The following is a 27,997-nucleotide window of genomic DNA, read 5'->3' on the forward strand; positions in this document are numbered from 1 at the left end:
CTACGCACACCCACCACCCCTTTATCCTCGGAATTCACTTCCTACACGTCCTGTCCGTTTCCCTCCACTCACACTGTCTGCACAGCAACTTGCCGCTCCTAGACAACAGCACGCATGCCCCCAAACCCTGGCTTTGGGAACTGCTGTTTCTTTGGGGCCCCCAAAAATGCTACTGAAGCTGCTTCTCTGAGTTCTACTTGGGCAATACAACCTGGTTCTCTAAGTCAAGGGAAATGTGACCAAATTTATCACCCACCCACCCATACTTTCTGACATAGAAAACTGTGACCTTGAGCAGTAGCAAAACTAGAACTGCTTTTTTAAATTTCACAGTAACACTGCTCCAATCCAAATGTGCATATAAAAATGACTATTATAATGAAAAGCAGAGAGGACTTCCCATCTCTGTTTGATCCCAGAGAAGCCTAACAGAGAGAGACGGCTGGTGGAATTATAATTAAGTCTAAGGCTTTGAAAACTAGTAAGAGACAATCCCTTAAAACTCAACCTATTGATACAATATGTTATGCACGGGTGACACCAGGAAGAAACCTCATACGCTCACACACGTGAGAACTTAAAGACCAGAGTATAACTGCCCTGGGGACGTGTCCTCATAATGAAGACATTTCATCATCAAAACCTCTGCCATAGGTCCTTTTACAGCTCTGGCGTTTGCTAGGGAATGGTGTTCTCCAGTTACGAAGGCATCCATGTGGCAGTGAAGGCACCAGTGTTTATTATAAAAGTATCAGAAAAGATATTGTTAGGTGATGGGAATCACATATTCTCTCCAAAGATGAATACGGTGATCTTTTTTTTAAAGATTTTATTTATTTGAGAGAGACAGAACACAAGTGGGAGGAAAGGGACAGCAGGAGAAGCAGAACCCCCACCGAGTGGAAAGCCTGACATGGGGCTCAAACCCAGGTCCCTGGGATCATGACCCAAGCTGAAGGCAGACACTTAACTGACTGAGCCACCCAGGTGCCCCAAACATGGTGATTTTAAAACCCAGGGTCTGTACTCAGAACTTGACTCAAATACTAAATCAGATATCAGTGGTGCCAATTACAAAGTCTGTGCCTTTAAACTTGGCATTGAAGTTTCTAAGACTCAATTTTCAGTGTGTAAAAAAACAGCAATAGTACTGCTGAACTGCCTATTTTCTAGACACGGTATGGGAGTTAACAGATACAGAGCACTTAGTAAATTCCAAGTGTGCTCCTTGTTTTACTAATCCTCCTCACAGCCAGCCTGGGATAAGTTCTGCTATTACCCATTTTACAGATGAGGAGACTGAGTCTAACGGAAGCTAACACAGCTAGTAAATCGTGGAGCTGGGATTCAGATCCAGCCTCTTAACCATTATGCTGGTAGGTCAGGAATTTTCTGATGATCAATGAAATAAATCATGGAGAATGGTCAGCATTATGACTAACAGCAAGTTATTTATAAACAGTAGCCATTATTATTATTAATTTGTAACAGGCATGTGGAAACTCTTCTTATACACAATATATGGGCAAATATCAAATCCAAAAAATATTTCCTTTATCCTTTCATGGCCTTTGCTTAAGAACAATTTATAAGAGACCAATTATGTGGCTACAGGCAAACTTAAAAGATGTCAGTTAGAAATCCTTTTACTCACAATGTCCCCTAATCTTCCAGAAAGTAAATCATGTGCAGAATGTAAACAATAATAAAATTAGATTATCATGTTTCTATTGACAACAGAATATTTGACCACAAATATACAAATATAGCCTTTAAAAAGCAGCCTCAAACCATAATTTTATACACATTCACTCCAGTTTACATATTTCTTGTAAATAAGGTTTTCTCAAAAATACTCTAGTTGAATATAACTGTATTTTACTAAATTCACATTACAGTGAGAAAAACAAATCCAGATAATTTGTTAGTGTTCTAAGCTTTGTAGAAATGATAAAACAACTTTAAAATAGCTTCTGATAATATAAATTTGTAAAATTGAATTAACCTATCATCTTAAAATATGCAATACAAAATTAAATAAATTTTAAAACTCAGAAAATTTAGCCACCTAATTCAAGATTGTATCTCTTATCATCTTGGAAATCTGATATACCAATCCAAAATTACTATTTGAATTACCATCAGAATTCCTGAAACCCTATTTGTAGTGAGGATTCCAACTACATCTGGTTTTATGTCACTTAAATGCAAATTCATCTGCTGGAAGACAAGTTTAAGCTTCTTTCTGAGTTTGGATCTAAATTTACAATAGAGAAAACATAGAATTAGAGCTCTTAGTTCCACTTCCTCACACCTCTTTTTTGCCTTTCCCTACTCCTCATCCCCAGACAACCAAAAACAAACACTCAAATTAGCAATATATGAACTGACCAATCTTAGGCTCCCATAGACATAAGACAACCAGAAAAAAAAAAAAAAAAAAAGATGGAAAGAATCACTGCTTTTCAAACAAGGCCTTAATCAGGTACGTAAATAAAAATCCTTTCACTGCTGTAACACTGAGTGCTTCCGTAGGAAGGTTTCCCAACTACTTCTCACACTTACACAACACACACATCAACACACAGACTCGATTGAACAGAGGCTTGAACATAAATCCACACATTAGAAATCCTCTCAGATTCGGTGCTTTAATATGGATCTAGGGAAGCAACACCAGCAAGAACCATAGGTCTTAAAAATTATGATTTTACAATCTCTCTAATAAGAAGTTTCTTTCCCTCTCTTGGAAGACCAACTACCTCCCCTCAAAATAGGCAAAACGGTTAAAAGAAAGCCACAATTGCTGTTTTCATAACTACCCATTAGTCTCCTCCAAAGCAAGCCTTAAGTGTTTAATAGTAACTAAAATATTTATTAATTCATTTGGAAACACATCACTTCTACCAGTGCTTTTTTCATTGCAACGCAAACATTCATGCATGCTACTATTTTGTATTTTTACCTATCTATGCTTTCTATCTCAAAGAATTTATAAAGTGTGTGAAACCAACAGTTAACTACAATAACGATTCACAGAGAGTTTGGACTAGAATATAAAACACGAGTGGCTGAAATTTTTGAAATATGAAACATTCAAACAACTATTCTAACTGAAGAACATTTCATCTAGGAAATAAAAAAGCACAGTATTGGAGACTGGAGCTCAGGGTCTTTCTGTCTTTATCCCTTAGATGAACCATGAAAATAGGCACTAGTCTGTGAATACAGAACCTACAAACATTGAGTCTTATGATAATTTGGCAGCAGTCTTAGGAAGAAACTTAATATTCTCCGCCTCTCCATTCCATTCCCTTCTTGTTTGTTCTTCAGATGAAGTTATGGTTTTTGATACAGGAGATTTTCATGTTTTCTTAGCCTCATTATAGGGACAAGTGGTGGCAGGAAGTAAAAAAATGGCTGAGAGAAAGAGAGAAGAGAACCTATAGAAACGTGGGCAAAGCCAACAACTGTGTAAACTAAATGGAAGTTTTGTTGACCTCGTTAAAGAAGCTCATTTCAACGAAGCTGAAGTAGAGTCAACTAAATATAAATCATGGCCGGGCACCTGGGTGGCTCAGTGGGTTAAGCCTCTGCCCTTGGCTCAGGTCATGATCTCAGGGTCCTGGGATAGAGCCCTGCACTGGGTTCTCTGCTCAGCAGGGAGCCTGCTTTCCCCTCTTTCTCTCTGCCTGCCTCCCTGCCTACTTGTGATCTCTCTCTCTCTCTGTCAAATCAATAAATAAAATCTTTTTAAAAATATATATAAATCATGGCATATATAGCTAGAGATACTTGTTATGGAGTTAGGAGAGATGATGGCTATTTCAAACACGCTCCTAAATTTTAATGAATTTCTTGTTTTGCATTCTAATTCATGGGTGAACCGTGCTGGTTTCAAAATCAATAAGATTTTCAAAGAAGTACAAGGAAAATCTATAATGACTATATCCCAGGGAGGCTTGCTAGACACTCTAAGTTCACTAATTTTAAGCTTCACTCCTCTAGTGGTGACTGAGGGCAGTGAAATAAACACATTATGGAACACGTGAGCAGCATGTTCTACCTGAAGCAGCCAGGCTTCTACCTGAAGCCAGAATCCAAAGGAAAGAATAAAGGACTCCTTGATTTTTTTTTTTTATTGGCTCTATAAAATCTACTTAGATACCAGAACTGCTTTCCTAAAAACCATTCCAATTTATTTTTGATCACCTATCAAAATGGAAAGAGTTTCATATGAAAAGCCACCTTATCCAGAGATTTTTTTTTGAATGAATTTTTTTTTTGATGAATTGATTCACAAACTTAATAATAACCCAGAACTTTCTTATATAATTTGCATCTAAAAAGGCATGTAATGTGGATCCTGAAGGAAATTTGGATCCATATTTCTAAACTATGTATTAAAATAAAACTGGATATCCCCAACGTCTTGACCAAATTTCCCTTTACCCTTTGGATAATTTATATTGATATCTTCTAACTTCCCTCTCTACCATTACCCTTGGAAAGTACACCCAGGGATGATGGCTACGAACAAAGCGAGATGAGTAACTACATCTGTCTGAAAAATTCATTCCCAAGACCTGAGATCATTTTTTTTTTTTTTTGATAAGTAAGTAGTTTCTAACTATTTGCCAGATTGCCTGGTTGAGCAGATTCCACAGTTATCTAAAATATTGTATGCTTTTGAACTATTTTGGTTATGCAAAAATTGTGTAAGATAAATATTCTTGAATATGGGCCTGACAACAAGCCATTAAATGTAAACTTTTAAGAAATAATCCAACCACTCCACATGCCTTTAAAAAACAAGCCACACATCATTCACACAAGGCCTTCCTAGGGGGCAGTCCCCAACACATAGTCTGTTTCAATATTATGTGGTTCTTATTCTGTAGGAGACGATTTGCCAGGAAATGATGACAGAATGAAACTGCCTTATCCCCATTTCATTTCTTCATAGATAAATCAACTCTTATTATTTTGTAATTACAGCTACTCCTATTTATTATGGTTCCATGCAAAATGTATGCTTAGTGTAAAAATGATTTAACCAGTCTTCTTTATTTTTAAGTTGCTTTGTATGATTTTCTTCTTTGGACTTCTCAGTGAGGAGAATGACTACAGAAGGTTTGCACCCATGGCCCCCTTCGACCCTCCTGTCAGCAGCTACCTGCGTGAGAACACTGGTGCAGGGCCATCAGCCTAGGGAGCTGCACATGCCCCCAAAACAGGGCAGCAGCCAGGCTTCTTCTACCTGAAGCCAGAATCCAAAGGAAAGAATAAAGGACTCCTTGATTTTTTTTTATTGGCCCTATAAAATCTACTTAGATACCAGAACTGCCTTCCTAAAAACCATTCCAATTTATTTTTGATCACCTATCAAAATGGAAAGAGTTTCATATGAAAAGTCACCTTATCCAGAGATTTTTTTTTTTTTTTTTTCCTAGATCAGCAAAGTTTCTACTTTGGTAGAAAATGACAGTGATCATTTTTCATAAACACTCATAATGAATGTAGTTACTCAAAGAGTAAAAACAGACTATTTACATGTTAAAAATAATCACTGTCAGTATAAAAATGAAGATGTCTAATATCAGAAACAACTTACTCTGTATTTTTCCTATTATCCGAAATTTCGTAATATTACTAATTTCAAAAGGCCTCACCAGTACACATTGGCATATCGCAAACAATTATATGGCATTTAGTTTTGTTTATTTTTTAAGAACTGTGATAAAAGATCACCATGGTGATTGGAAAATGATGGTTAAGGGTTCTGTTTATGGATAGGAGTCTAACATGGATAATTCCTTGAACTTCTAGTAAAACTTATGCTCTGAGGCTTAGTAAGGAGTAAGCACAAATATCTGTGAAGAAATTTTTCAATAGGCTAAATTAGAAATAAATACAATATAATATGTAACATATCTTTCCATATGCTGAAGTTCTAAAATTACACATAGTACCTAAAGAAATGTGCATAACAGCTAACAATACATAGGGATAGCCTTGCTTACGTGTTTAGACTTAGGAGTGTATGGACTAAAATAGATATCTGCATAAAATTTACATATTCATATGTATCATTATACAAGATCATTGTAACAGTACTATGTTTAATGTGTACTATTCAATCTTTAAGAAAGTAAACAAATTTCATGTATCTCCCAAATAAGTCTGTATATTTATAAACAAGTTTGTTTTCTTTTACTTATTTATATTTTCATGGTCATAGCCACAAGAACATCAGGCACACAATTTTACTGGTATTTAGAAACAATCCAGTCCAATGTTACAGTTAAGCAAATTTTACTGTATTTAGTAACAAGAGGGAAAGTAAAATAAAGGAAATATTCCCAAATTTTCATTGCTCATAGAGTAAAACAATGCAAATTGATACTGTGCTCTGGAGAATGATCAAGAAGGAGCTAAAAAAAAACACTCAGAGGTTAGAAATGCTGTGCACACATGCATATCATATGTATAGATACATACATACGCACTTGTGCCAAATAAAACCAGCCTGTGTTAAAATAATTTAGTCCTCTGCACCTCCTGAGGATGAATACCGATTCACAAGTCAAATTACGTAGAGGGGAACTAGAACGGCAGCTACATGGGTTTGACAACTGAAATCATAACCACCTAATAAAGCATATACTGACGAAGAAACAAGGCGCAAGGTAAACAGGGAGAAGGCAGACACTCACCTTCGGTGCCATTGGGAGTCATGGAATTACTATTTCTATGAGAGTTATCGAGTTTGGGACCACTGGGGGGTTCACTACTACCACTCAGACGGCTATGCGGGCTGGTTAGATCCTGCATTTCCATAGACCTAAAGACAAGAAGCCTTCCGTGTGACAGATGTACCAAATTCATAACACTACTATTTAATGTGCTAACGACTTGACACCTCTGAAACGCATGCACACAAAAGTCCCTTTGTATCTGTTTTCTTAGACTCCAGATAGTTCATCTTACATTTTAACTTCAGTCATGCTTTCATAACATGTGGTGCTCAAAGGTGTCATTGCCTTACATATCCAACCAAACATTCACATGGCACTTCGAAAATCTTTTTTTTTCTTACCCAGCTCATCAAATCACAATGAGACAATTGCATCTATTTTAATTTTCAAAGAAAAAAAAAATGCAGTCATACTTTTCTTTTTCTATTAAAAAAAAAAAAGAAGCATTGTTTTTGTGGAAAAATATGGAAAGATAAATACGTAAACGGGTATAATAGGAAAAAAATCACTTTTCTATGGAATCTGTTCCATCTAATAAATTAGCACTAGGTACTCTCTTACAATTTACCACCCAATTGTAATTTAATGGGTCTCCAAACCAAATAAAACACTTGAAGCTTATAGTGTAGTGACAGGGAAAGAGATAGTCCTGATGCATGTGTTTACTCTGGCAAACTGCTTAATTGTTCCTCTGTTTCCCTTGAAACAAATGCAGCATTAAAACATTATGATGTCGGCTCACTTGTTTGCTTTGTGGATTACATACAGCGTGCCCAATTGAAAAGGGATAAGGCCAACATACAGTGAGTCCCTGCGAGCATTAGCACTTGGAATACCTCAGCTGTCACTTATTCAGGGAAACAACAATTCTACTTCAATGCTGCAATTTTGCATTCTTACCGTTTTATAAAAACAGTTAAATTCTCCCCCATCAAAGTTCTCAGGCTCAGTAGTTACTTATTCTATAAGGTTATGGTATAGAAACCACTAGCAGGATTAGCCATTAATATTTAATATTCTATTAATAGAAAGGAGGGGGCTTATTTCAAATGACTCAAAACACACCTAGATAAGCTTCTGCATTTTTTTTTAAATCTAAGGCCCATTTGCTTTATTTTAAACTTCTGTGTTTTTCTTAAAAAAAAAAAAAAAAAAAAAGGTGGCATTAATGTTCCACTGAAGTGAAAACTGTTTCTGCCCCATCAATAAAAGCTAGATATTTTAATTTAAAGGCTGCACTTCAACTTACTGTAAATAGTTTTTAAAACAGCTTAATATGAACCATGTAACTTCTAAAGTGAGTTTTTACTTGCCCAAATCTTCTAAATCCAAACTAGAAATGGTTTACAATCCAACTTTTCTCTCCTAATTCACATTACACATTCACAGTTTACCTAACACCAGAAACTATAGCCCATAATCATTTTCAAACTCAGGCTCCTATTCCCTTTCGACATACTTAAAATTTTTTACAAGCGCACACACACACAAATTGTTAAGTAATTTCCAACAGAGGCTGTTGCTATTAATAGAAATAATGAAGAAATACTAGACAAAAATAGATATGGGTCACAGAAAGGTAATCTCCAAAAATGTCAAATATCCTTACCTGCAACTTGAGGAAACAGCAACATCTGAACTGGTTTGAGATGTTTGCACCTGTGATCAGGGGTAAGAAATTAGAAGCTGTTGTTAACTCTGCTTCACTGTCAGCTCTTAATTATACAGAGCACATGGCTGAAAACGACAATGCTCTCTTTTAACCAAAAGAGAAAAAGGAGGATACTGCAGCAGTGAAAGGCATATTGTCTTTAAGTTGAGGTCTCCACTGTTGTTTCCTCCTGCAGGTCTACCCTCCTCCTCCCCTTGTCAGGGGGGAAGGCAGCCAAATGACGGGATAGTGATTCATCACTGGCCTATGACAGCTGCAAACGGGATTACCCCTCCCCCAATCAACATGCAAAGCAGCCTTGCCCAGGCAGCTTGGAAAAGGTGCTTGGGGGGGGGGGGAGAAAAAAATAGCTATTAGCAAAATGAGTGTGTTTCACAGCAGTTGAAGAATTAATCCTCCAGCATCCTCAGAAGATCTTTCATCTTCTGCTATCACCAGCTGAAACAGAGTTCCCGCCCACCTTTTTGACTCCTGACAGTTTCTTATCCTTATCATGATGGTTTTCTCCTATATTTACTATTTGCCATTTAACATTTACTGAAACGGCTTCTGGGCGACTTTCGGGTGATGCTGGACTGACTAAAATTGGCAAAGGCAAGTTTTCAGACCCCAAAATCACATCATGGAGCGATGTGCTCATTTACTCATGCAAGTTTGAGAAAAAAAAAATCAGTGAATGCTTATTTGCCATTGCCTGCTGAAACAGAAAAAGCAGTTAGCTTTCCGCTTAATTTTCTGTCCTTCAAGTCAACAAAGAGAATGGATGGCTTAATAATCAAGTCAATGTCCCAGTTAGCCAGCGTTTTGGTGCCTTTTGTCTCCAGATGAATCAACTAAGTTAAAGTGCAGGCTTTGCTAGTCCCTGCCCTTCCTCCAGAGGCAGCGCAAGCTACCAGCAGGTGAGAAGCTCAGGTGAGAGTGGGCTGCTGGTTTGCAAGCTCGGGCTAACGCCTCCCAGGAAAGAGCATTCTGAAAATTGCTTAAAATGGCTCAGAACTCCAAATCTTTGATGTGCATTTTCATTCAACCTGAACTGACATCAATTAGGGCTACAGAACAAAGATGAGAACCGAAGCATCTCAAATGGCATCAAAGTGATCCAACCGAGTATCTACTATTGAGTCCTGTTATTTTTTAATTATGATTTATGAAATTAAGAAATTCTACCTTTCTGGCAAGATCAGCGCATTGTTAGAGTCTAAATATCTTGGTGTAAGGCTCTGTGAAATTTCTAGGTCTGTGTTTCTAGAATATGTGCAGGACGAAAAATAATTAAGACACGCCTGAGTATTAAGTGAAAATGCAATTTTAATGCCTGTAGATATGTCATTTTGTGATAGCAGGCGTCCGCAGTTTTTGCTTAATGTTCTCACGCAAGATTAAATGTTTTCCTTTAGAAACTACAGCAATCTACCTCAAGGATAAATTTCCTTTTTTTTCCCCTTTTCCTGCTTTTATACACCTGGAATAAATTATAGGTGAGAACTAACTCAGTTTTAAGAACTCTCTTGGCCCAATTATGGGAAAGAGTATGTAAAACACACTTTCTGCTAAACGTTAAAATGCATTCCTATTTTAACATTGGCTAGATAGTATAATGTTGGAAATATAATTTTAGTTTCATTGTATACTTTGAAAGTTTGATTATACTTATATTTGTGACTTAGCCTATCATTAATTAAACCTCAAAGTCAAACTTAAAAAGGAACTTCAAAATAAGGTCTTCAGTCAAACTTCAAAATAAAGCTTAAAAAAAATAAGAATTATTCTAACACGTTTTCTCACTGAAAAAAATGCATTTGCACAACATTTTTTTTAACGCTGGCCTCAATCTCTACTGTACTTTCATACACTAAAATTTTTGAAAGCCCATATCCATGATCTTCATTTCATTAAGGATACTTCAGATATATTCTTTTGTGTCTCAAGGATTATTTAAACCATGTGTTGTGTGTTACTGTATTTAAAAATGACTCTTTAATCAAAATAACTTTAAAACAACTAATCCTCACTTAGGCTGGTCAGCTGAATCCACATCGTGGTCCAGGAAAAATAAATCTACTCTCAAGAATGCGAATGCAGACAACAATTAGACACAGATGTGAGCAAAATTAGTTACAGTTTACAAAATGCTACACTTCACATGCTTTTAGTTTTTTATGTGTAGTACAAGATTACAGTCCAGTAAGGAAACATACTCTTAATAATGACTTATCTGAAAAGAACACCTATTTCTGATTGGTGCTGATTTTCTCTTATGTTTGACACTATCTTTGGAAGTTTCTGAGTTTTAAAGGTCTAAAAGCAAAAGGTGTTTCAAAAATCATTAACTAGGCATATTCCCATTCAAAAAGAGAAAAAAAATTATTTCACGGTTTTCAGAAAAATGCTATTAGACATTCAGTAAGCTCACATTTTCTGCTTCACATCCATAAACTTAATATGTTTCTTGTCTTCTTCTAATCTGGTATTTTTAATTCAAATGTTCCTATGAGTACAAAAATGTTTCCCATAACATCACAAATAGTCATCTTCTATTATAATGGAGTCACTTCATTTTAATGCTTTTTAAAACTCTTTGTATGGAATACCCACAGCAACATACTGAGAATTGCAAAAATACAAAGAGAAAAAAAAAATAGCAGAACTTCGTAGAATTTAAATTCAAGAATTCTAAACTAGTAACTTTGACTTCTGATTAGTTAATGAGGTCTTTTAAGTTTGCCTTTTTTCTAATTAAATTTCTAATTCTTCACAGATGGAACTTTTGTTGATGTTCAATTTGTCTCTCTCATTTTGTTAAACCTCACATAGTACTTCGCCAATCCATTGAATAGCCACATTAAATCTGTTAATACCATGCTCTTCAACCCCAGAAATTATTTCCAGAAGGCAAACTTGCTTTGAGAGATCATCAAACAAGACTTAAGGTACACATTTTATCACATTTTCCCTACCACAGAGCTCAGGATGCCGAGCAAAATTCATGACTTTTGCACTGTTTATTATACTTTGCTAAATTACAAATCAAAAGCATCTGACAGAAGATCATGTATGAAGCCAAAAAGTTAATAATGTTCTGTGAAAAGTAAACTGTAAATGGAAAGAGATTCTAAATCTCAGCAGCACAGAGCAAATAAAATGTAGGTACTTGTCTAAATTATGGGTTTTCCATAGGCTTTTTTGCTTGCTAGAAGCAATTTTTATAAAATGACTATAATTTAAAACTTTTTTTCCCTCAAAACTAAAAAGAAATTTTCAAAGTGAAAGTACTGAACTTATCTAAATAAATAGAGTTGGCAGACAAGCTGGTTTTGCCCAACCACACATCAACCTGAGGACTCCCAAATTTGAAAGACAATGGCAATTTTCTAATCAGAATGTATTTTATAAGACCGAGCCTTAGGCATAAATCTGCTTTTTAATTAGAATATATTCCTGCTAGAATTTTCTCCTCAACCAGTATTTCTTACTACGGTGTCAATGCTGCAATAAAAACCTGAACCTAAAATCGAAATGAAGTTCTAGGAAGAGGTAGATGTCTTTTAAATGCTAACACTTATTTCCTTCTTTATCAAAGACTCTCTAAAATGAATGCTCCAATACTATTACTGATTTCAACGTAAGATGCTGTATTTCAAACTTTCTCGTTTGAAGAAAATGACAAAAATCGAGTCCCCGTGAAAACAAAAACAAGCATTTAAAGACACTGGTGCCACTATAGTTTTAAAAGATTTGTTTTCAAAATTAGCATTCATTCAAAATGTTGAATGAAATACTTTTGCTATCTGATTAAATGGAAGGGATTTTATTCTCACTGCAAGTGTTTCTGCTTTTCCCAATGTATTCCAATATGAATTTTCACATTCAAGTGGAAATTTTCTGTTGAGAAAATCATTTATCATGTCTACGAAACTCACATAGCAGTTGACTTCCTTTTGGCACTCTAAAACTGAACAGTGGCTCAATTAGGCTTCTCTGTCTGTCACCGCAAAGAATTTTCAGGATTGAAAACCCATGGCTGTTTGCTCATTTACTGAACACTCTGGGCCTTAGGAGAACTCAAGCAGCAAGAAAGTCAAATATCAAATATTTGATAACGCAAAAAAAAATAACTATTCATGAATACATGTCTTCAAACCTCCGAACGGTGGGCAAAAAAACTCACAGAAGCCTAAAACAAAACCTACCCTGAAAGACACATTTAAAAAAAAACCAAAAAACAAAAACAAAAACAAACCCACCCAAACCCCATAAAACTACACTTTGGGCTTAACTGCTGACTTTTTGTACCCCTTGTCATTTTAAGAAATGCAACATAAAAACACTTGTCTAAATTCAATGACAGGTCTGAATTTATTGAATTCCTGCAAAAGCTACTTAAATGTGTTCAAAAACTCCTCCCAAGAAATATAAGCCCATGAGTCATTAGCAATATACTGATTTTAAATGACAAATACTTTAAATGGTCATTCAAAAGTTTAAGAACCTTGTTTTTAAATTTCCAGGTCCATTCAAGTCATATAAAGTGTCAATAATGGAAAAGTACATTAATTTAGCAAATGTTTATTATTTCACCTTTTGAAGATGTTTAATATAATGTTTGGGAAATTTGTTTATTGAAGCCAAAGGATTTCCTCCCTTAAAAAGTGGTATCAATTGATTTTTGTTACCTGTTGTCCTTTCAAAATGTTAATTCCTTCCTCATTTTCTCCTATCAACCAAAGGTGCAGAGGAAAAGTTATCTGTGTTGCAATGCACATTATTTACACGCCTTTATTGCTTTATTCAGTATCACAACAATATTGGAGGTCTGTGCAATTCAGGAGAGATATGAAGTAATCTCCCTACAAGAATATAGCCCTGTGTTATATTTATATCGATCACAACAACAGTAATTGCTAACAATTAATTTGTAATTATCTCTTAATGATGCTAATCGCTCAGCTAATTTGGGGGTTAAGAACTGTACTTTTATGATGGCACCCTGTGGCTGGTCAAGCACTACGTACAAAGTGTCCTAACCGTGCCCGTGCCCTAATGTTTTTATTTTAAAACAAATCCAAACAATACTAAAAGCGCTCCTGTTATCTTGGGCTCTGCCCACGGGACAGCTGTTGTCAGTCGCTACAATTTTTCAAACAGTCAGCTCGTACTTACAGCGCTTACATCCGCTGCATCCACCAGTTTAATGGGCTCCTTCGAATGTTCTGGTTTAGCAGACCTCCATTCCTTATGCAGTTTGGCTCCTGGGTAAGGACGCGGGAGGGCTTTTAGGAGCTCCCAGCGGAGCCCGGCGCTGCTGGGAGCGGGGCGCCTCGGGAGGGGGAAGCCCGGCCGCGGGGACAGCCGCCTGGCCGCTGCTGCAGGCTCGGGCTGCCGAGCGACTGAGCGAAAACGCGTTCCCCAGAAAGCAAACCGCCACAGTGGACGGCAACAGGAAGGCTTAAAGTCGGAAGTGGCACTGGAGAGTTTCTACCTCGCCCCAAACTCGGAGCCATCAGCTCCCACCGTTCTGTTTAGGAACCGCTTTGAGCCCTGCGCTCTTTCCCCACCAAACAGCAGCAGCAGATAGCATCTGAGAACCCTAGACAAAGAAACAGCAGAATCTCATCTCTCGATTTGTTTGCGCAGCCTTGTAGGTCTGCCCGTGGAGCCTCGGGGCTTTTTTTGTTTTTGCAACGCAAACCACAGCTATTCTCTTGTGCTAACCTTATTGGTTTAAATGCAACAATTGAAAGGAGCCCTGCTCCGTCTGACTCAACCTTGCTGCTTAAAAAAAATTTATTATGTAAATGAACGCGCCCCATGCTATCTGAATAAACAGCTGTGAGAATAAGTTCTCTGAGACACTGTCAACACACATCTCCTGCTACAGCAGCTACCAATTACGAGCTTTGGGGAGTAGTTACACGTTATCTTTTATACTTTTCCAAAACTTTTTTCAGGCCCTGAAACTTGGGGAGTCAACTCTTTTCTTTTTCTTTTTTTTTTTTTTTTTCTTCCCGAATGTACCAGCTAGCAGGTCTGGGAAAAATAAAAAAGAGAGAGAGATCGCGCGCGAGAATGGCCATTTATATATTAAGTAGGTAAAGAGAGAAAACAAGCAAACGTGTAAACTATTATCAGTTTAACAATGAAAGCCCGGATGAAGTTTCTGCAGTGATTTCTAGAATAGCTAGTTTTACAGGAACAATTTTTTTGGGGGGTGGGGGATATGAACCAGATAATATTTCAGTGTTAATATTTTACAGTCATTTTTGGGAAAAGATTTATTTTATCTAGAACTTTTTCTTTACACTGTTCTCTTAAAAATTTTTTAACTAAATTCACAATCTATGTATAATCCATAACACTTATCTAGAGAGTCGAGCTATTTATATTAGGACAAAATTACAGCTTTAGTTTAAAATGCGTACTTATTATCATGTTTTAGGCAAATAATAACTGTGGTTATTAGCTCGATGACAACCGTTATATTGATTTCAAATATTTAAGGAAGGTATCACTGATGTGCCTATTATATTTTAATTTGCCAGCTCCAAACCAAAGTTCAAAGGAAATGTTTATTTTGATACTACTCACTTATCATAACCAGTCTTGTACTCTAAATCAAAATCTTTAAACCCACTGGATTTTCTTTCAAACTATTTCACCATTACTGAAAATACTATTCTATATATTCAATCATCTTGTTCATAATAAAAAGCATCTTTTTTTTTTTAAAGGCTCTTGCTTTGGTATGAAAGAACATTTTAAAAATCACAGTAAATTCTTATAATTTTATAATACCTTTCCAGATCATGAACTAATAAAACCGACACACACAGTCTTACCTTTTCTTTGCTAATTTGTAAATGAAAGCACCATTCCCATGCAACCAAAACACAAAGCTTCTAATGAACACAATTCAGTATGGACTTTCTCCCTCTCTCCCCCCTGAAAGGATGCCAATCTAAATTCCTCAGAAGAGAAAGCTTTGTCAAAACTAAGAGTCAGCTTAAACTGCAAACTCACCTAGGATTTCATTTTGTATGGTACCAGCAAGGAATCATGGGTGAGTCATCTGCCATGTTTGGGAAGCTGGGTCAAAAATCAGTTGATTGCTATTGGATCTGTTCATATATGCAGCAGAAATAGAATTACATTGCTACCTACAGCACTTTCTCAAACAGAAGTATCAGTTATTCAATATACTAAAGTATATATGCAGAAAATAAAATACAGCACATAATGGAGGTTTCTAGTGCTGTGAAATGTCAGGTAATGTTACATTACTTTAATCTGTGATGTCAGGCACCCGCATAGTAACTGCTTTTGCTATCATATTTATGTCTAAGATTCATAAAATAAAAATCTGAGGTGCTGGTTGGTTCAACCCTGGTTGAAACCCTATGTTAAGCAATTGTACCCATGCTTCCCATAGTTTGCAACTTATTCTAGATACGAAAGGCTAAAATATTACTTTTCTGATCCATGAGAGATTGTATTTGCAAATCCAGGAGACACAAACTCTATGAAGTTAGAACAGCAGGAATATCATGTAAACTATCTGACTTTTATATATAAATTACTTGCCTATATTATAATCAAATTTATCATATTACATTAGTTTTTATATTGAAATTCAATTATTTTTATTTATATAACCAAACAAGATACCATTAAAGAAATGATGCATGTAATTATGGGGAAAATTATGAAAAGCATGATGAAGGTAATATGACCACTAACATGATTCAGGTCATGCTTTATAATTATGTAACAAAGAGCTTAGTCATTGGCTAAAAGAAATACCCATGTGCATATACACCAATTCTACATGGTTTCCTTTTCCTAAAACAAAATTAGATGGATTAAAAACAATCACATGCTTATCCATAAATTTTGTCTGGTTACTACTCCTGATTATCAAATAGGCAATAATCACCATACAACTTATACCAAAAATAAGTTATTCTCTGATAAATAGCCAATATGTAAGCCATTGCTAATAGGATCCAGTTTGTAGTATACTGCTGACTTCCTATTTCTAAATTTTCACTAACTATAATTATATAACTTATCCATGTATTTTAAGGACAAAGGTGTCCCTTAAATAAAGCCATACACATTACAACAGCAATTAGAAACATTTGCTGCAAAATTTACCAGAAGTAAAGACAGGTAATAGTAGAAAACATTACCTCCTGATATTTCCTGAAGAAATTTCAGCACAAACATATGAATAGGAGTATAGAGATTTCTAATATGCCTTTTCCTCACTAAAGCAAAAAACAAATATATAATTTTATCAGGAAAAGGAAAACACTTGAAATAGGCAACTGAAACAAAGTGTTTGAATACTGTCAAGATGACAGTGTCTTTCATCCACTGTATCTCCAAACAGGTTTTATCTTCTAGAACAAGCTATTGCTTAGATATGTGCCTGATTCTAGAGAGGTCTGCAATTTTAAGAGAAGTTGTTAGTGCTTTCCAATTAACAGAATTTTAAATAAAGGCATGATTACAAAAATAAACAAATGTCCATAATTTAAAAAGTCTAGGGCAGGTATAAGGAATTTATTAGAACAATCGAAAAGGTAACTTTGAACTTTTTTAATACTACATAAGTAAACAGTTGATTAATCAAATAAAATATAAGAAATGAACACAGAAAAAAATGATTAAATGCAAATGTTCCTTTCCTTTATTCCTTTCAGTAACAATAATAAAGATTGTGAGTAATTGTGGAGTTCTCAATAAAAAATGTACTCAGGAGTTATTTCTCTTCTATTTGTAGGTACCTTTTAATAATTCTACAATTAAGGGTACACACTATTACTTGGCCTGATGTCAACCATCTCTTACCTATGTTTCTACCATTCTTAGCAGATTACTGCTCATGAAAATGGTATAGTAAGTTGCCAAAACATAATTAGCATGTAAAGGACAGCATTTTCTCTTCAAAAGCAAAATCCTAATGATTCTTTCTTCCATATCGGTAAAATCAGTAATATCTGATCAATAAGATCAACATTTTGTGATTCTCATGGTTTGAAGTGGAATGGCAGATAGAATATTCCAAAATATTGTACTTCTGTTCCCCCCTGCTTCCAAAGGACTCTCTCTTCTCGTGGCTCATGCCATGGCATTACATTTCTGGCTTTTTTATGGAACAATTGAAGCAGTGGATGGCTGACATTAAGATCCCTGCTGGCATTTGGAGTGGTCACTTTCATGACCTCCTCTTTCCCCACTGGCACGAGACCTACAGTGAGGGCCCTGCTCCCAGTAGCCTTCTGCTGAAACACAACCAAGGAAAACATCCTCTATTTATTTTAAGAATGATATTAAGTCTGCCAAACTGAATGTCTACCAGTATTTTGCTTAATGTTTTCCATTCAAACTCCAACACGAATAGCTTTTAACAGTAAATTTCAGGAGGCAATTACTAGCTATTCACTGTACCATGGAAAATTATTTTAATAAATATTATAGTCTTTATACCAACACAATTTGGAAATATAATCTATTTCCTGGCCCTCTAATAAGTACACTGGTTATTACATATGAATAATAAAGTTTATTGAGGTAGGGTGGGAAATTTATCATATATAGTGATGACTGCCTGTAGGATTTTTTTTAACAAAATTATTATTCTAATAGAAACTTTGAGGAGCACTTAACAAAACAAATAACGATAACAAAGGCAGTGGTAGATTTTTAAGAAAAGCGAATGGGATGATAGAGGTACTTTATCTAAAAAAAATATGACAGATGCCAGATTTTCTATTTTAAAAGCAACGGATTTTCCAAAATGGCAAACGTAGTTACTTTTTCTCCCTTCTGCCAAAAATATGTAAATAATTGTCTTGGAAGCCTATGCTTAATCTCAGCCATAAGCTCTTTTGCTTTCTCACACTTTAAAATGGATTTCTGTTGACGTGAGGTGACCTCGAAAACCCAGATTTGTCTCCTCTTCAAACTTTTTATTCTCAAAGCCATGGACAAAACCAATCTTGTCAGCACCTCCCAACACTTGTAAGAGGATCTGGAAATTTGTTTTGTGTTTTCCAGGTTTCATGACAGCTGAGTTCACAGTTTTTAAATTCTTCAGAAATGATGACTATCTCACGGAACAGGGAAGGAAATTCATATTTATTGAGTGCTTACTACATGCCAGGCGCTGTGCAAGGCGTTTTACAAACATTCTTCATTTACATGACAACTTATCTGTAGGAATCCTGTGTTTTAAAAAATGTGTCCCCACCCCCTCACTATTTGTTCAAGAATGTGCCTCTTTTTTCTAACACAATCGAAGTTACCACTAAACAGTAGAATGGAGCACTGGAACATCAATGTGTCCTGGGCTGTATCTTCCTTTTGGAGCAAGAGGACACCCACTAAAGTTAATAAATCCAGAAAGGTGTGTAACATGTTGAAACTATATATACTGAAATGATATATTCACTGTAGAACAGGCACAATCACTATGTAATACAGGATTATTCACAGACATAAATATAAGTTAGTGTGCAGGTTCAAGAATAAAAAATACATTAAATGATCAATAGGGAAAAAAAAGTAATGAATCCTTAAACCTGAAATGATCAAATCAGAGATACATTTTTTCTCATTATTTATCCAAAAAAGGTGAGTTATCTTTCTAAAATAAGGATTATAAATATCCCCAACTTTTTCTTCATAATAAAAAAGAGACACTGAGGGTCTGAATCTACCACCAGCAAATTATATGGACAACTTGTTTTACAGTTCTACCCATTTCTTCCCTTTTGTATTCTTAATTTCAGTTATCCAACGTGATACGCTTTGATCTTAATAGCTATTACATCATAAACACTTGATTCGTTCATGAGGAAATAATTACGTTCAAAATGTACTCCAAACGTCCTTATGCATTTGGAGGGATAGTTTAAGTATCCAGAATCAAGAAGCTCTCTTATTATTACAAAGGAATTGCCAGGAAGGGACAAAATAAAAAACCCAAACTTAATAACCTAGAGAATTTTTTTCCTCCTTCAAGCAGCATTAACTTTTTCCCCCTCCAGTCTCCCAAATCGGAAAAAAAGAGTAACCTCTCAAGCTGTTTTAGACAGAAGGTCAGAATTCAAAGGATCGGTAACCTAATCCACGGTGTGCGGCAATCACACTGCTATTGGAAACACAACCAGAAGAACCCTTTTTCTAGATGTTTTTATGAAGCAATGTCAATAGGTATACAATCTGAAGGTTTCTCTCTAGTGTAAAGATTCATACCTGCAGACGATCAAGTCCTGGAGCGTTGCTTTAGAATGCTGTCAAGTTAGGGAAAAATAGATTTTGCATTATATGCTAAGGAAAACAACAGCTCCACTTTGAACACTCAAAGAGAGCACCTTTTCAGGACCAAAATGGAAATAAAGATGGGAATTTTCTAGTCTTTAGACATTCATAAATAATCAGAATTCTTACTTCAGCTGGTGTAATATTGGGAACATTATACTGATTTTTAAAAATCTGTAGCTCGTATTCTTTCAAAAAAAAAAAGGAAGTCAGAGCATCCACAGTTTCTTTCAAGGACTGTTTTAACATCATCAGAGATCCAGTTTACCTGAATTAGAGTAAAACAAAGTCAAGATCTGGGGTTTTCTGAATTAGCGTATTTTAAATACGTATGATTCTTTAAAAACAATACCCCGGTTGATAGGGAGTTATAGACTGGTGGCTCGTTTTTTTAATCAATACAAGGAAAAACAACTAGTTTACCAAGAGGTCAGAGAGCCAGTAGGGGAGACCTCTACTGCATGGTTATCATTGACAAGCTCTGCTGAAAGATCCGCAAAACTCCCATTAGCTCTGGCCTCCTGGGACAGCTGTTCACTTTCCTTCCTGCCCTTGCCTGAGAGCACAGATCTTCCTCACCAGCAGAGAGTGGATGAGAGGGGTAAGGAGGAGGCAAAGGAGACACAGAACAAAAACAAAGCAAAAACCAAGAAGTTACTCAAGATAATAATCAGAAAACCAGTTCAAGGATCTGAGCTTTTTTTTTAAAAGAATGAGTGTCAATGACTGAGAAATTCTAAAGGAAAAATATCATGTTTTTCGACATGCAGTTTTTATATGTTTTAAATTTACAGTACCCTTACTGGTATAGATGTCTCTTTTGGGAGGCCTTTCGTTTGATAAATATAAAAATGAAAAAAAAAATATAAAAGTCCTAACTCACCACAAATAAATGCGTTCATGACTAAAAATCAAAGACCATTTAAAAGGACAACCCACATCACTAAGATCTTTATTTACAGTTTTCTAAAATCATGTCTATTCCCAACCAATGAATGGCTTATTTTGAAAATAAATAAATAAATAAATAAATAAGATATTTTAAAGGAGATTTCATATTAAGACATTCTTGAAGCAGCATATACCACATCTTTCTATACTTTTGGATTTTGTGTCTATCACTGTTCAAAGTTTAAATGCTGTCCTTTTCCTTAAATTTGTGGAACTACCCAAATTTACCTATAATCATTAGACTAAAAAAAAAAAATGCAATAAAGGGTCAAGTTCTAAAGCTGGCCTTAGCATAGGTTTTCTGTGTGCCCTTTGTTATCACAATACGAAGACTCTCTATTTATAATCTGTAACAGGCTACCTATAAAGCGGATGCAAGAATTGGGGCACCTGGGTGGCTCAGTTGTTAAGCATCTGCCTTTGGCTCAGGTCATGATCCCAGGGTCCTGGGATGGAGCCCAGCACTGGGGAGTCTGCTTCTCCCTTTCCCTTAGACCCTCCCCCCAGCTCATGGGTTCCTTTTCTCTCAAATAGATAAATAAAATATTTTTTAAAAAAATGTTTACTGCAAAGGTAAAGCTCTCATATATAGTAAAATAGCAACAGAAAACTGATTTTCAAATCAGTTAAATTAAGCAAATATAGAATGAGTGCCCAGTCAGGACATGGCAAGTTTCTAACATTAGCACAGCTTGGTACACATGGTAGGTGCTCAATAAACGTTATGTAAATTAATTAATGCATGCACATTTGGCTACTTGACAGAATGGGATCCTGGTTTGTGAAAGAAAAGTTATTTCCCTGAATTTCTTTTGCTTCGATGTTTTTATATTCCTTACACGTTGTTGTATTTGTCTTCCATTGGAAACTCTAAAGGGGACCGGCTAGGACATTATCATCATAGGGAAGTTAATCTCATTCACATGTTCAAAACATATTTAAAACACTTTATAGAACCAGATTGAATAATTGAAACTGTGCCAGGAATTTGCCATCCTGACAACAGGAAATAACCAAATCCTAAGGAAATCAAAAAATTAGAAGAGACCTGAAATCACTGTACCCACATGGTCTATGTTTTACAGTGGGACAAGAAAACGAAATAAAAAGTTAAGCTTCATTTAAAAAGAAGCTGTCATCGGCATATTTAGTTTTACCTATCATATTCCTTCCAAAGAACTCTTTACCCCAAAGCAGTTGATATTTCCCTTTTGAATTCTTAAAGGAAAAATACAGGAAATTTAATAAAATATGTTTAAGGGCATACACAATAGAATGAAAATATCTTTAAAGAAACCCTACATCCTCACATTTCAGAAATACTTTATTATAGAAACAGCCACAACCTCATCATTTCAATATTCTGCAGCTTGGAGGCTATGCAGAAATTTAACTACCCAAGTTAGTTAGTGGGTCTGTCAGCCTATCAGTCACTCCACAAATATTTATCATGCATCTAGTATGTTCCAGGTACTGTGGGCACTAGGAGATGAAGCAGTAAATGAGCAGACAGAATTCCCACTTCATGTGTGCCTAAAAGTATGTAAATAAAAGACAACCAATTGGACATACACATTTATTTTTGCTTTTTTCTACAAACCCCACTAAAACAACAGTAAGTGGATTTTTTAAATGGATTTTTTTTTTTTTAAGCATAAAGCCCAAAGAAAGAAGAGGGCAGTTTTCGAGAAAATGGTAAAAAAAAAAAAAAAAAAAAAATTAGAAGTGAAAAAAAAGACCATTAGTAACTGGCTTAGCAGATCTGGGAAAGCTGCATCCGAAGTTGGCAAGGAGGAAAGCTGAAAAGCAATCCAATTTACACCAACAAAGCCCCTGACATCTTAGGAATTGGCAGTAGCAAGTACTTTTGGAAGTAGAAATAAAAAGAAATACAAAAAAAGGAGGACAAATCAGTGTAAGAAGCAGTTAGAATCACTCTTAGATGCCACTCCACATAGTTAGACAAACAATATGTTCAGGGAGGGGCACCAAACCAAAAACAGGTGGATTCTGTTTGCAGAATCCTGAATGCTGGGACACACTGAATTCTGGGACAACTGCCCCTGTTTCCTCCCACCAGGCCTTTCTCTATTCTAATTCCTAAAATAATGGCAGCTCTATCTAGGTTATCCAGGTAGTAGATAAGAAGAGTCTTCACTAAGAATTCTAACTAGCCCAAGAGGAAAGACTTTAGACACTTACACGTGGAGGTCTCTCAAAGAAAAGACCCAGCCCAACTTCCCTACCCTAAAAACCATGGCCTATCAGTCCCCAGACAATAGTCAATTCTAAGGTAATTCACTTGTACATATGAGCCAATAGTCAAGGGTTATCTGTGTCTGAGGAAACCCTCTTGCAAGAAATGTAGAAACAAAATGAACAGAGAAAAGCAATTTGAGGAAACAGAGGTGATCAGGCAAAAGCTAAGAAAAACAAAAACAAAAACAAAATCTCACTAACATCTACAGAGAAATAAAATAGTAAACAAGATAGGAAAGTAGCAAGAATGATTTTTTTTTAAAAAAGAGAAAAACATCTAACAACAAGAAAGAGCCCTTAAAAATAAAAGGCAGAATAGCAGAAATTCAGTAAGTTTTGAAAAAATAAAATTGAGGAAGTTTTACAGAGAATAGAGCAAAAGACATGGAAAATACAGGAGAACAGAAAATACAATAAGAAAATGAAGAAATATAAGAAAAATATGGTGGTCCAACAACAAAATAACTGGAGTTCCAGAAGGAAAGCAGAGAAAATGAAGGGTAAAATTTAAATAAATAATTTTAAAATGTTCTAAAGGGCATTAGTTTTCAGAATGAAAGAGCTCAATGAATACTCAACAAAATAGATTAAAAAAAAAAAAAAAAGGATAATGGACATTGTTGGGAAGTTTCAAATCCCTTGGCAAAAGGGTAGCCCTTAAAAGTATCCAAAGAGAAAAAAACATATCCACAGACAAAACAGATCACATGACTTCAGACTTCTTAATTGAAACCTGTATTTCTAGAAGGTAATAGAACAATGGTGTCAAATTTCTTAAGGAAAATAAATTCTCAACTTAGAATTTTGTATCTTAAAAAACTATAACAAGTAGAAGTATTTAAGATATTTAAATCAAGTGGAGGATATCTGTAGACATGTCAGGTTTACACTTGATCTTAGCCAAAAGGCCAAGAAGTGAAGACATGTCAGGTTTAAAAATGTTATTTCCAAAATATCTTTTTTCAGGGACCTAACAGAAGATATGTCCTATAGAAATTTGAGAGCAAACCTCCTTCATGAAATAATTCAACCAAACAGGAAAGAGAAGAATCTAATCACTAGTGTTCATAATAAAGAGAATTTCTAGGATGATAGCTCTGCACCAGGCATGGCTGTCCAAACGAGAGGAGGTCAGAAAACACCAGAAAAGTTTTCAAGATGAAAAGATTGATGGAATAGTTGATACATCTGAACATACAGAAAGAAGAGTTAAGCAATCAGGGAAGGGTATGAGATTGGGGTAGGAGTGAGATGAAAGAGGAACAAATATTCATCTTCCATAGTGGCAAATTAATAAGTAACACCTAAAAATGGGGGGAAAAAATCAACAAGGGAAAATATAGCAAGATTCAGCTGAAAAGTTAGCAGTGGTTTTATCTGGGAAAGGCAAAGAAAGATTAAGGTTAGGTAGGAGAATCTCCGTTCCACAATAATTTTTATGGGCTTGTTTGACTTTCAAATTTATGTGCATATCATTTTAATTAAAATAAAAACAAAATAAATTTTCTGCTGTATATACTACTTGTTGACAAGTACTAAAAAATATTTCAGATAAAATTTAGTAGAGAGGGTTATAGGGAAAGGAGTGGGTGCTGTGTTTACTTGTCAAGGAAAGCCTCTTTGAGGAGGAGCACTTGAGTTGAGGCATAGATAATCAAAAGGTAGTAGACTACAAGAGCTAGTAAGAGAAGAACAAAGCCAGTAGAAGAAAGGAAATAATAAAGATTAGAACCAAAATAGAGACTAAAAAAGCCCAATAGAACACATAAATGAAACCAGGAGCTAGTTCTTTGAAAAGATAAAACAAAATTGATAAAACTTTAACCAGACTTACCAAAAAAAAAAAAAAGAGACAGAGGACTCAAAAAATTAAAATCAGAAATGAAGAGGAAGTAAAAGCTAACACCACAGAAACACAGGTGTTTATAAGAGAATATTATGAAAAATTATATGCCAACAAATTGGACAGCCTAGAAAATATGGATAAATTCCTAGAAACGTAACCTTCCAAAACTGAATGAAGAAGAACTAGAAAATTTGAACGGACCAATTACCAGTGACAAAATTGAATCAGTGATAAAAAAAAAAAAAGAAAGAAAAGAAAACTTCCAATGAACATAAGTCCAGGGCCAGATGGCTCACAGGTCAGTTCTACCAAACATCGAGAGAAGAATTAACACCTATTCTTCTCAAACCAACCCAAAAAATAAAAATGGAAGGAGAGTGCTCAAATTCATTCCACAAGGCCAGCACTATATTCTGTTACCCAAACCAGATAAAGACAATACAAAAAAAAAAAAAAAAAAAAAGAATTCCAGGCTAGTATCTTTGATGAACATAGACACAAAAATCCTCAACAAAATATCAGCAAACCAAATCTAACAATATGTTAAAAAAAAATCATTCACCATCATCAAGTGGAGTTCATTCCTGGGATATAAGTTTGGTTCAATATTCACAAATCAGTGTGATACATCACATTAACAGCAGAATGGATAAAAAAATATATGATCACCTTAATACATGTAGAAAAAACATTCGACAAAATACAACATCCATTCATGATAAAAACTCTCAACAAACTAGGTTTAGAGGGAACATACCTCAACATAATAATGGCTATGTGTGAAAATCCCACAAACATCAGACTCAATGGTGAAAAACTGAGAGCTTTTCCTTTAAGATCAGGAACAAGAAAAAGATGTTCGCTCTCATCACTTTTATTCAACATAGTACTGAAAGTCCTAACTACACTCATCAGAAAAAAAAGTAATAAAAGACATCCAAACTGTTAAAGAAGAATAAAATGTTCACTTTTGCAGATGATGTGATACTATGTATAGAAAATCCGGGACGCCTGGGTGGCTCAGTTGGTTAAGCAGCTGCCTTCGGCTCAGGTCATGATCCCAGGGTCCTGGGATCGAGTCACACATCGGGCTCCTTACTTGGCAGGGAGCCTGCTTCTCCCTCTGCCTCTGCCTGCCTCTCTGTCTGCCTGTGCTCGCTCGCGCTCTCTCCCTCTGTCTCTGAAAAATAAATAAAATCTTTAAAAAAAAAAAAATTTTTTTCAAAAAAAAAAAAAAAAAAAGAAAGAAAATCCTAAAGATGCCACCAGAAAACTACTAAAACTGACAAATGAATTCAGTAAAGTCACAGGATACAAAGTTAATATATACAAGCCTATGCATTTCTAAATACTGATAATGAAGTAGCAGAAAGAGAAATTAAGAAAACAATGCCATTAACACTTGCACAAAAAAAAAAAAAAAAAAAAAAAGATAAAATACCTAGGAATGAACTTAACCAGGAAGGTAGAACACCTGTACTCCAAAAACTATAACATATTGATGAAAAGAGTAGATGACAGAAACAAATAGAAAAATAATCCATGCTCATGAATTAAGGGAACAAATATTGTTAAAATGTCCATTCTACCTAAAGCAACCTACAGAGTTAATGCAATCTCTATGAAAATACCAACAGCATTATTTTTGTAGAACTAGAAAAAACAATCCTAAAATTTGCAGAATGCTGAATCAGGAATCACAATTCCTGATTTCAAAGTTATACTACAAAGCTGTACTAATTAAAACAGTATGGTACTGGCACAAGAATAAACACATAGATCGATGGAACAGAACAGAGAACCCAGAAAGAAATCAATTATTATGTAACCAATTAATCTATAACAAAGGAGGCAAGAATATACAATGGAGAAAAGACGGTCTCTTCAGCAAATGTTGGGGAAATTGGACAGCTGCTGGCAAAAGAATGAAACTGGACCACTTTCTTACACCATATACAAAAATAAACTCAAAGCGGGTTAAGGAACTATACGTGAGACCTGAAACCATAAAAATTCGAGAAGAGAGTACAGGTAATAATTTCTCTGACATTGGCTATAGCAGTATTTTTCTATATATGTCTTCTTAGGCAAGGGAAACAAACACAAAAATAAACTATTGGGACTACCTTAAAATAAAGAGCATCTGCACAGTGAAGAAAACCATCAACAAAATAAAAAGACAACTTACTAAATAGGAGAGAGCATTTGCAAAATGATTTTTCCAAAGAAGACATACAGGTTGCTAACAAACATATGAAAAGATGCTCAATATCACTAATTGCCAGGGAAATGCAAATCAAAATCACAATGAGATGTCACCTCACACCTGTCAGGATGGCTGAACTAAAAAACACAGGAAACAAATGTTGGCAAGGATGCGGAGAAAGGGGAACCCTCATGCACTGTTGGTGGGAATGCAAAATGGTGCAGCCACTGTGGAAAACAGTATGGAGGTTCCTCAAAAAATTAAAAATAGAATTAGCTTGATCCAGTAATTCCACTACTGAGTATTTACCCAAAGAAAATAAAACAAAAACACTAATTCAAAAATATACAACCACCCCTATGCTTACTGCAGATTTATTTACAGTAGGCAAACTGGAAGCAGCCTATGTGCCCACTGATAGATGCATTATATATATTTTATATATATGTATATATACACACATATATATATCTCACATCTTCTTTTTATATATATATATGTGAGATATATATCTCACACATCTTTTTTTTTTTTTTTTAAGATTTTACTTATTTGACAGACAGAGATCACAAGTAGGCGGAAAGGCAGGCAGAGAGAGAGGAGGAAGCAGGCTCCCGCTGAGCAGAGAGCCTGATGCGGGGCTCGATCCCAGGATCCTGGGATCATGACCCGAGCCAAAGACAGAGGCTTTATCCCACTGAGCCATCCAGGCGCCCCTCATACATCTTCTATATATGTAAGATGTATATATAAATATGTACATATAGCTCACATATTCTTTCTCCATTCATCTGTATATATATAGATATTCATATCTATACAGTATTCCTTAACCATAGAAGAATGAAATCTTGCCATCTCCATGGAAATGTAGAGGGTATTGTGCTAAATGAAGTAAGTCATCAGAGAACAACAAATACCATATGATTTCAACTCATATGTGGAATTTAAGAGCAGGAACAAACAACTTAAAAAGAGAC

The 27,997-nt window shown here is 35.4% G+C and overlaps 1 protein-coding gene across 11 annotated transcripts in view; it reads right to left on the reverse strand.

Moving 5' to 3' along the window:
- The window catches only part of EYA1 (EYA transcriptional coactivator and phosphatase 1), a 359,116-nt gene that overhangs the window by 160,695 nt on the left and 170,424 nt on the right, over positions 1–27,997 (reverse strand). For 7 of the 11 annotated variants that reach the window (XM_032316543.1, XM_032316539.1, XM_032316538.1 and 4 more), the window contains exons 3-4: positions 8,368–8,417; positions 6,717–6,844 (exon numbers count right to left, since the gene is read on the reverse strand). The exons of 2 other annotated variants lie outside the window; for them this stretch is intronic. In XM_032316543.1, coding sequence (XP_032172434.1) covers positions 6,717–6,844; positions 8,368–8,417 — 178 coding nt within the window. Of the gene's footprint in view, positions 1–6,716; positions 6,845–8,367; positions 8,418–27,997 lie in introns of those variants that run through there. 2 more of the 11 variants (XM_032316544.1, XM_032316549.1) reach the window with 2 other exon arrangements.

The sequence above is a fragment of the Mustela erminea genome, chromosome 16 (genome assembly GCF_009829155.1).
Source record: "Mustela erminea isolate mMusErm1 chromosome 16, mMusErm1.Pri, whole genome shotgun sequence".
In the NCBI taxonomy this organism is placed as follows: domain Eukaryota; kingdom Metazoa; phylum Chordata; class Mammalia; order Carnivora; family Mustelidae; genus Mustela; species Mustela erminea.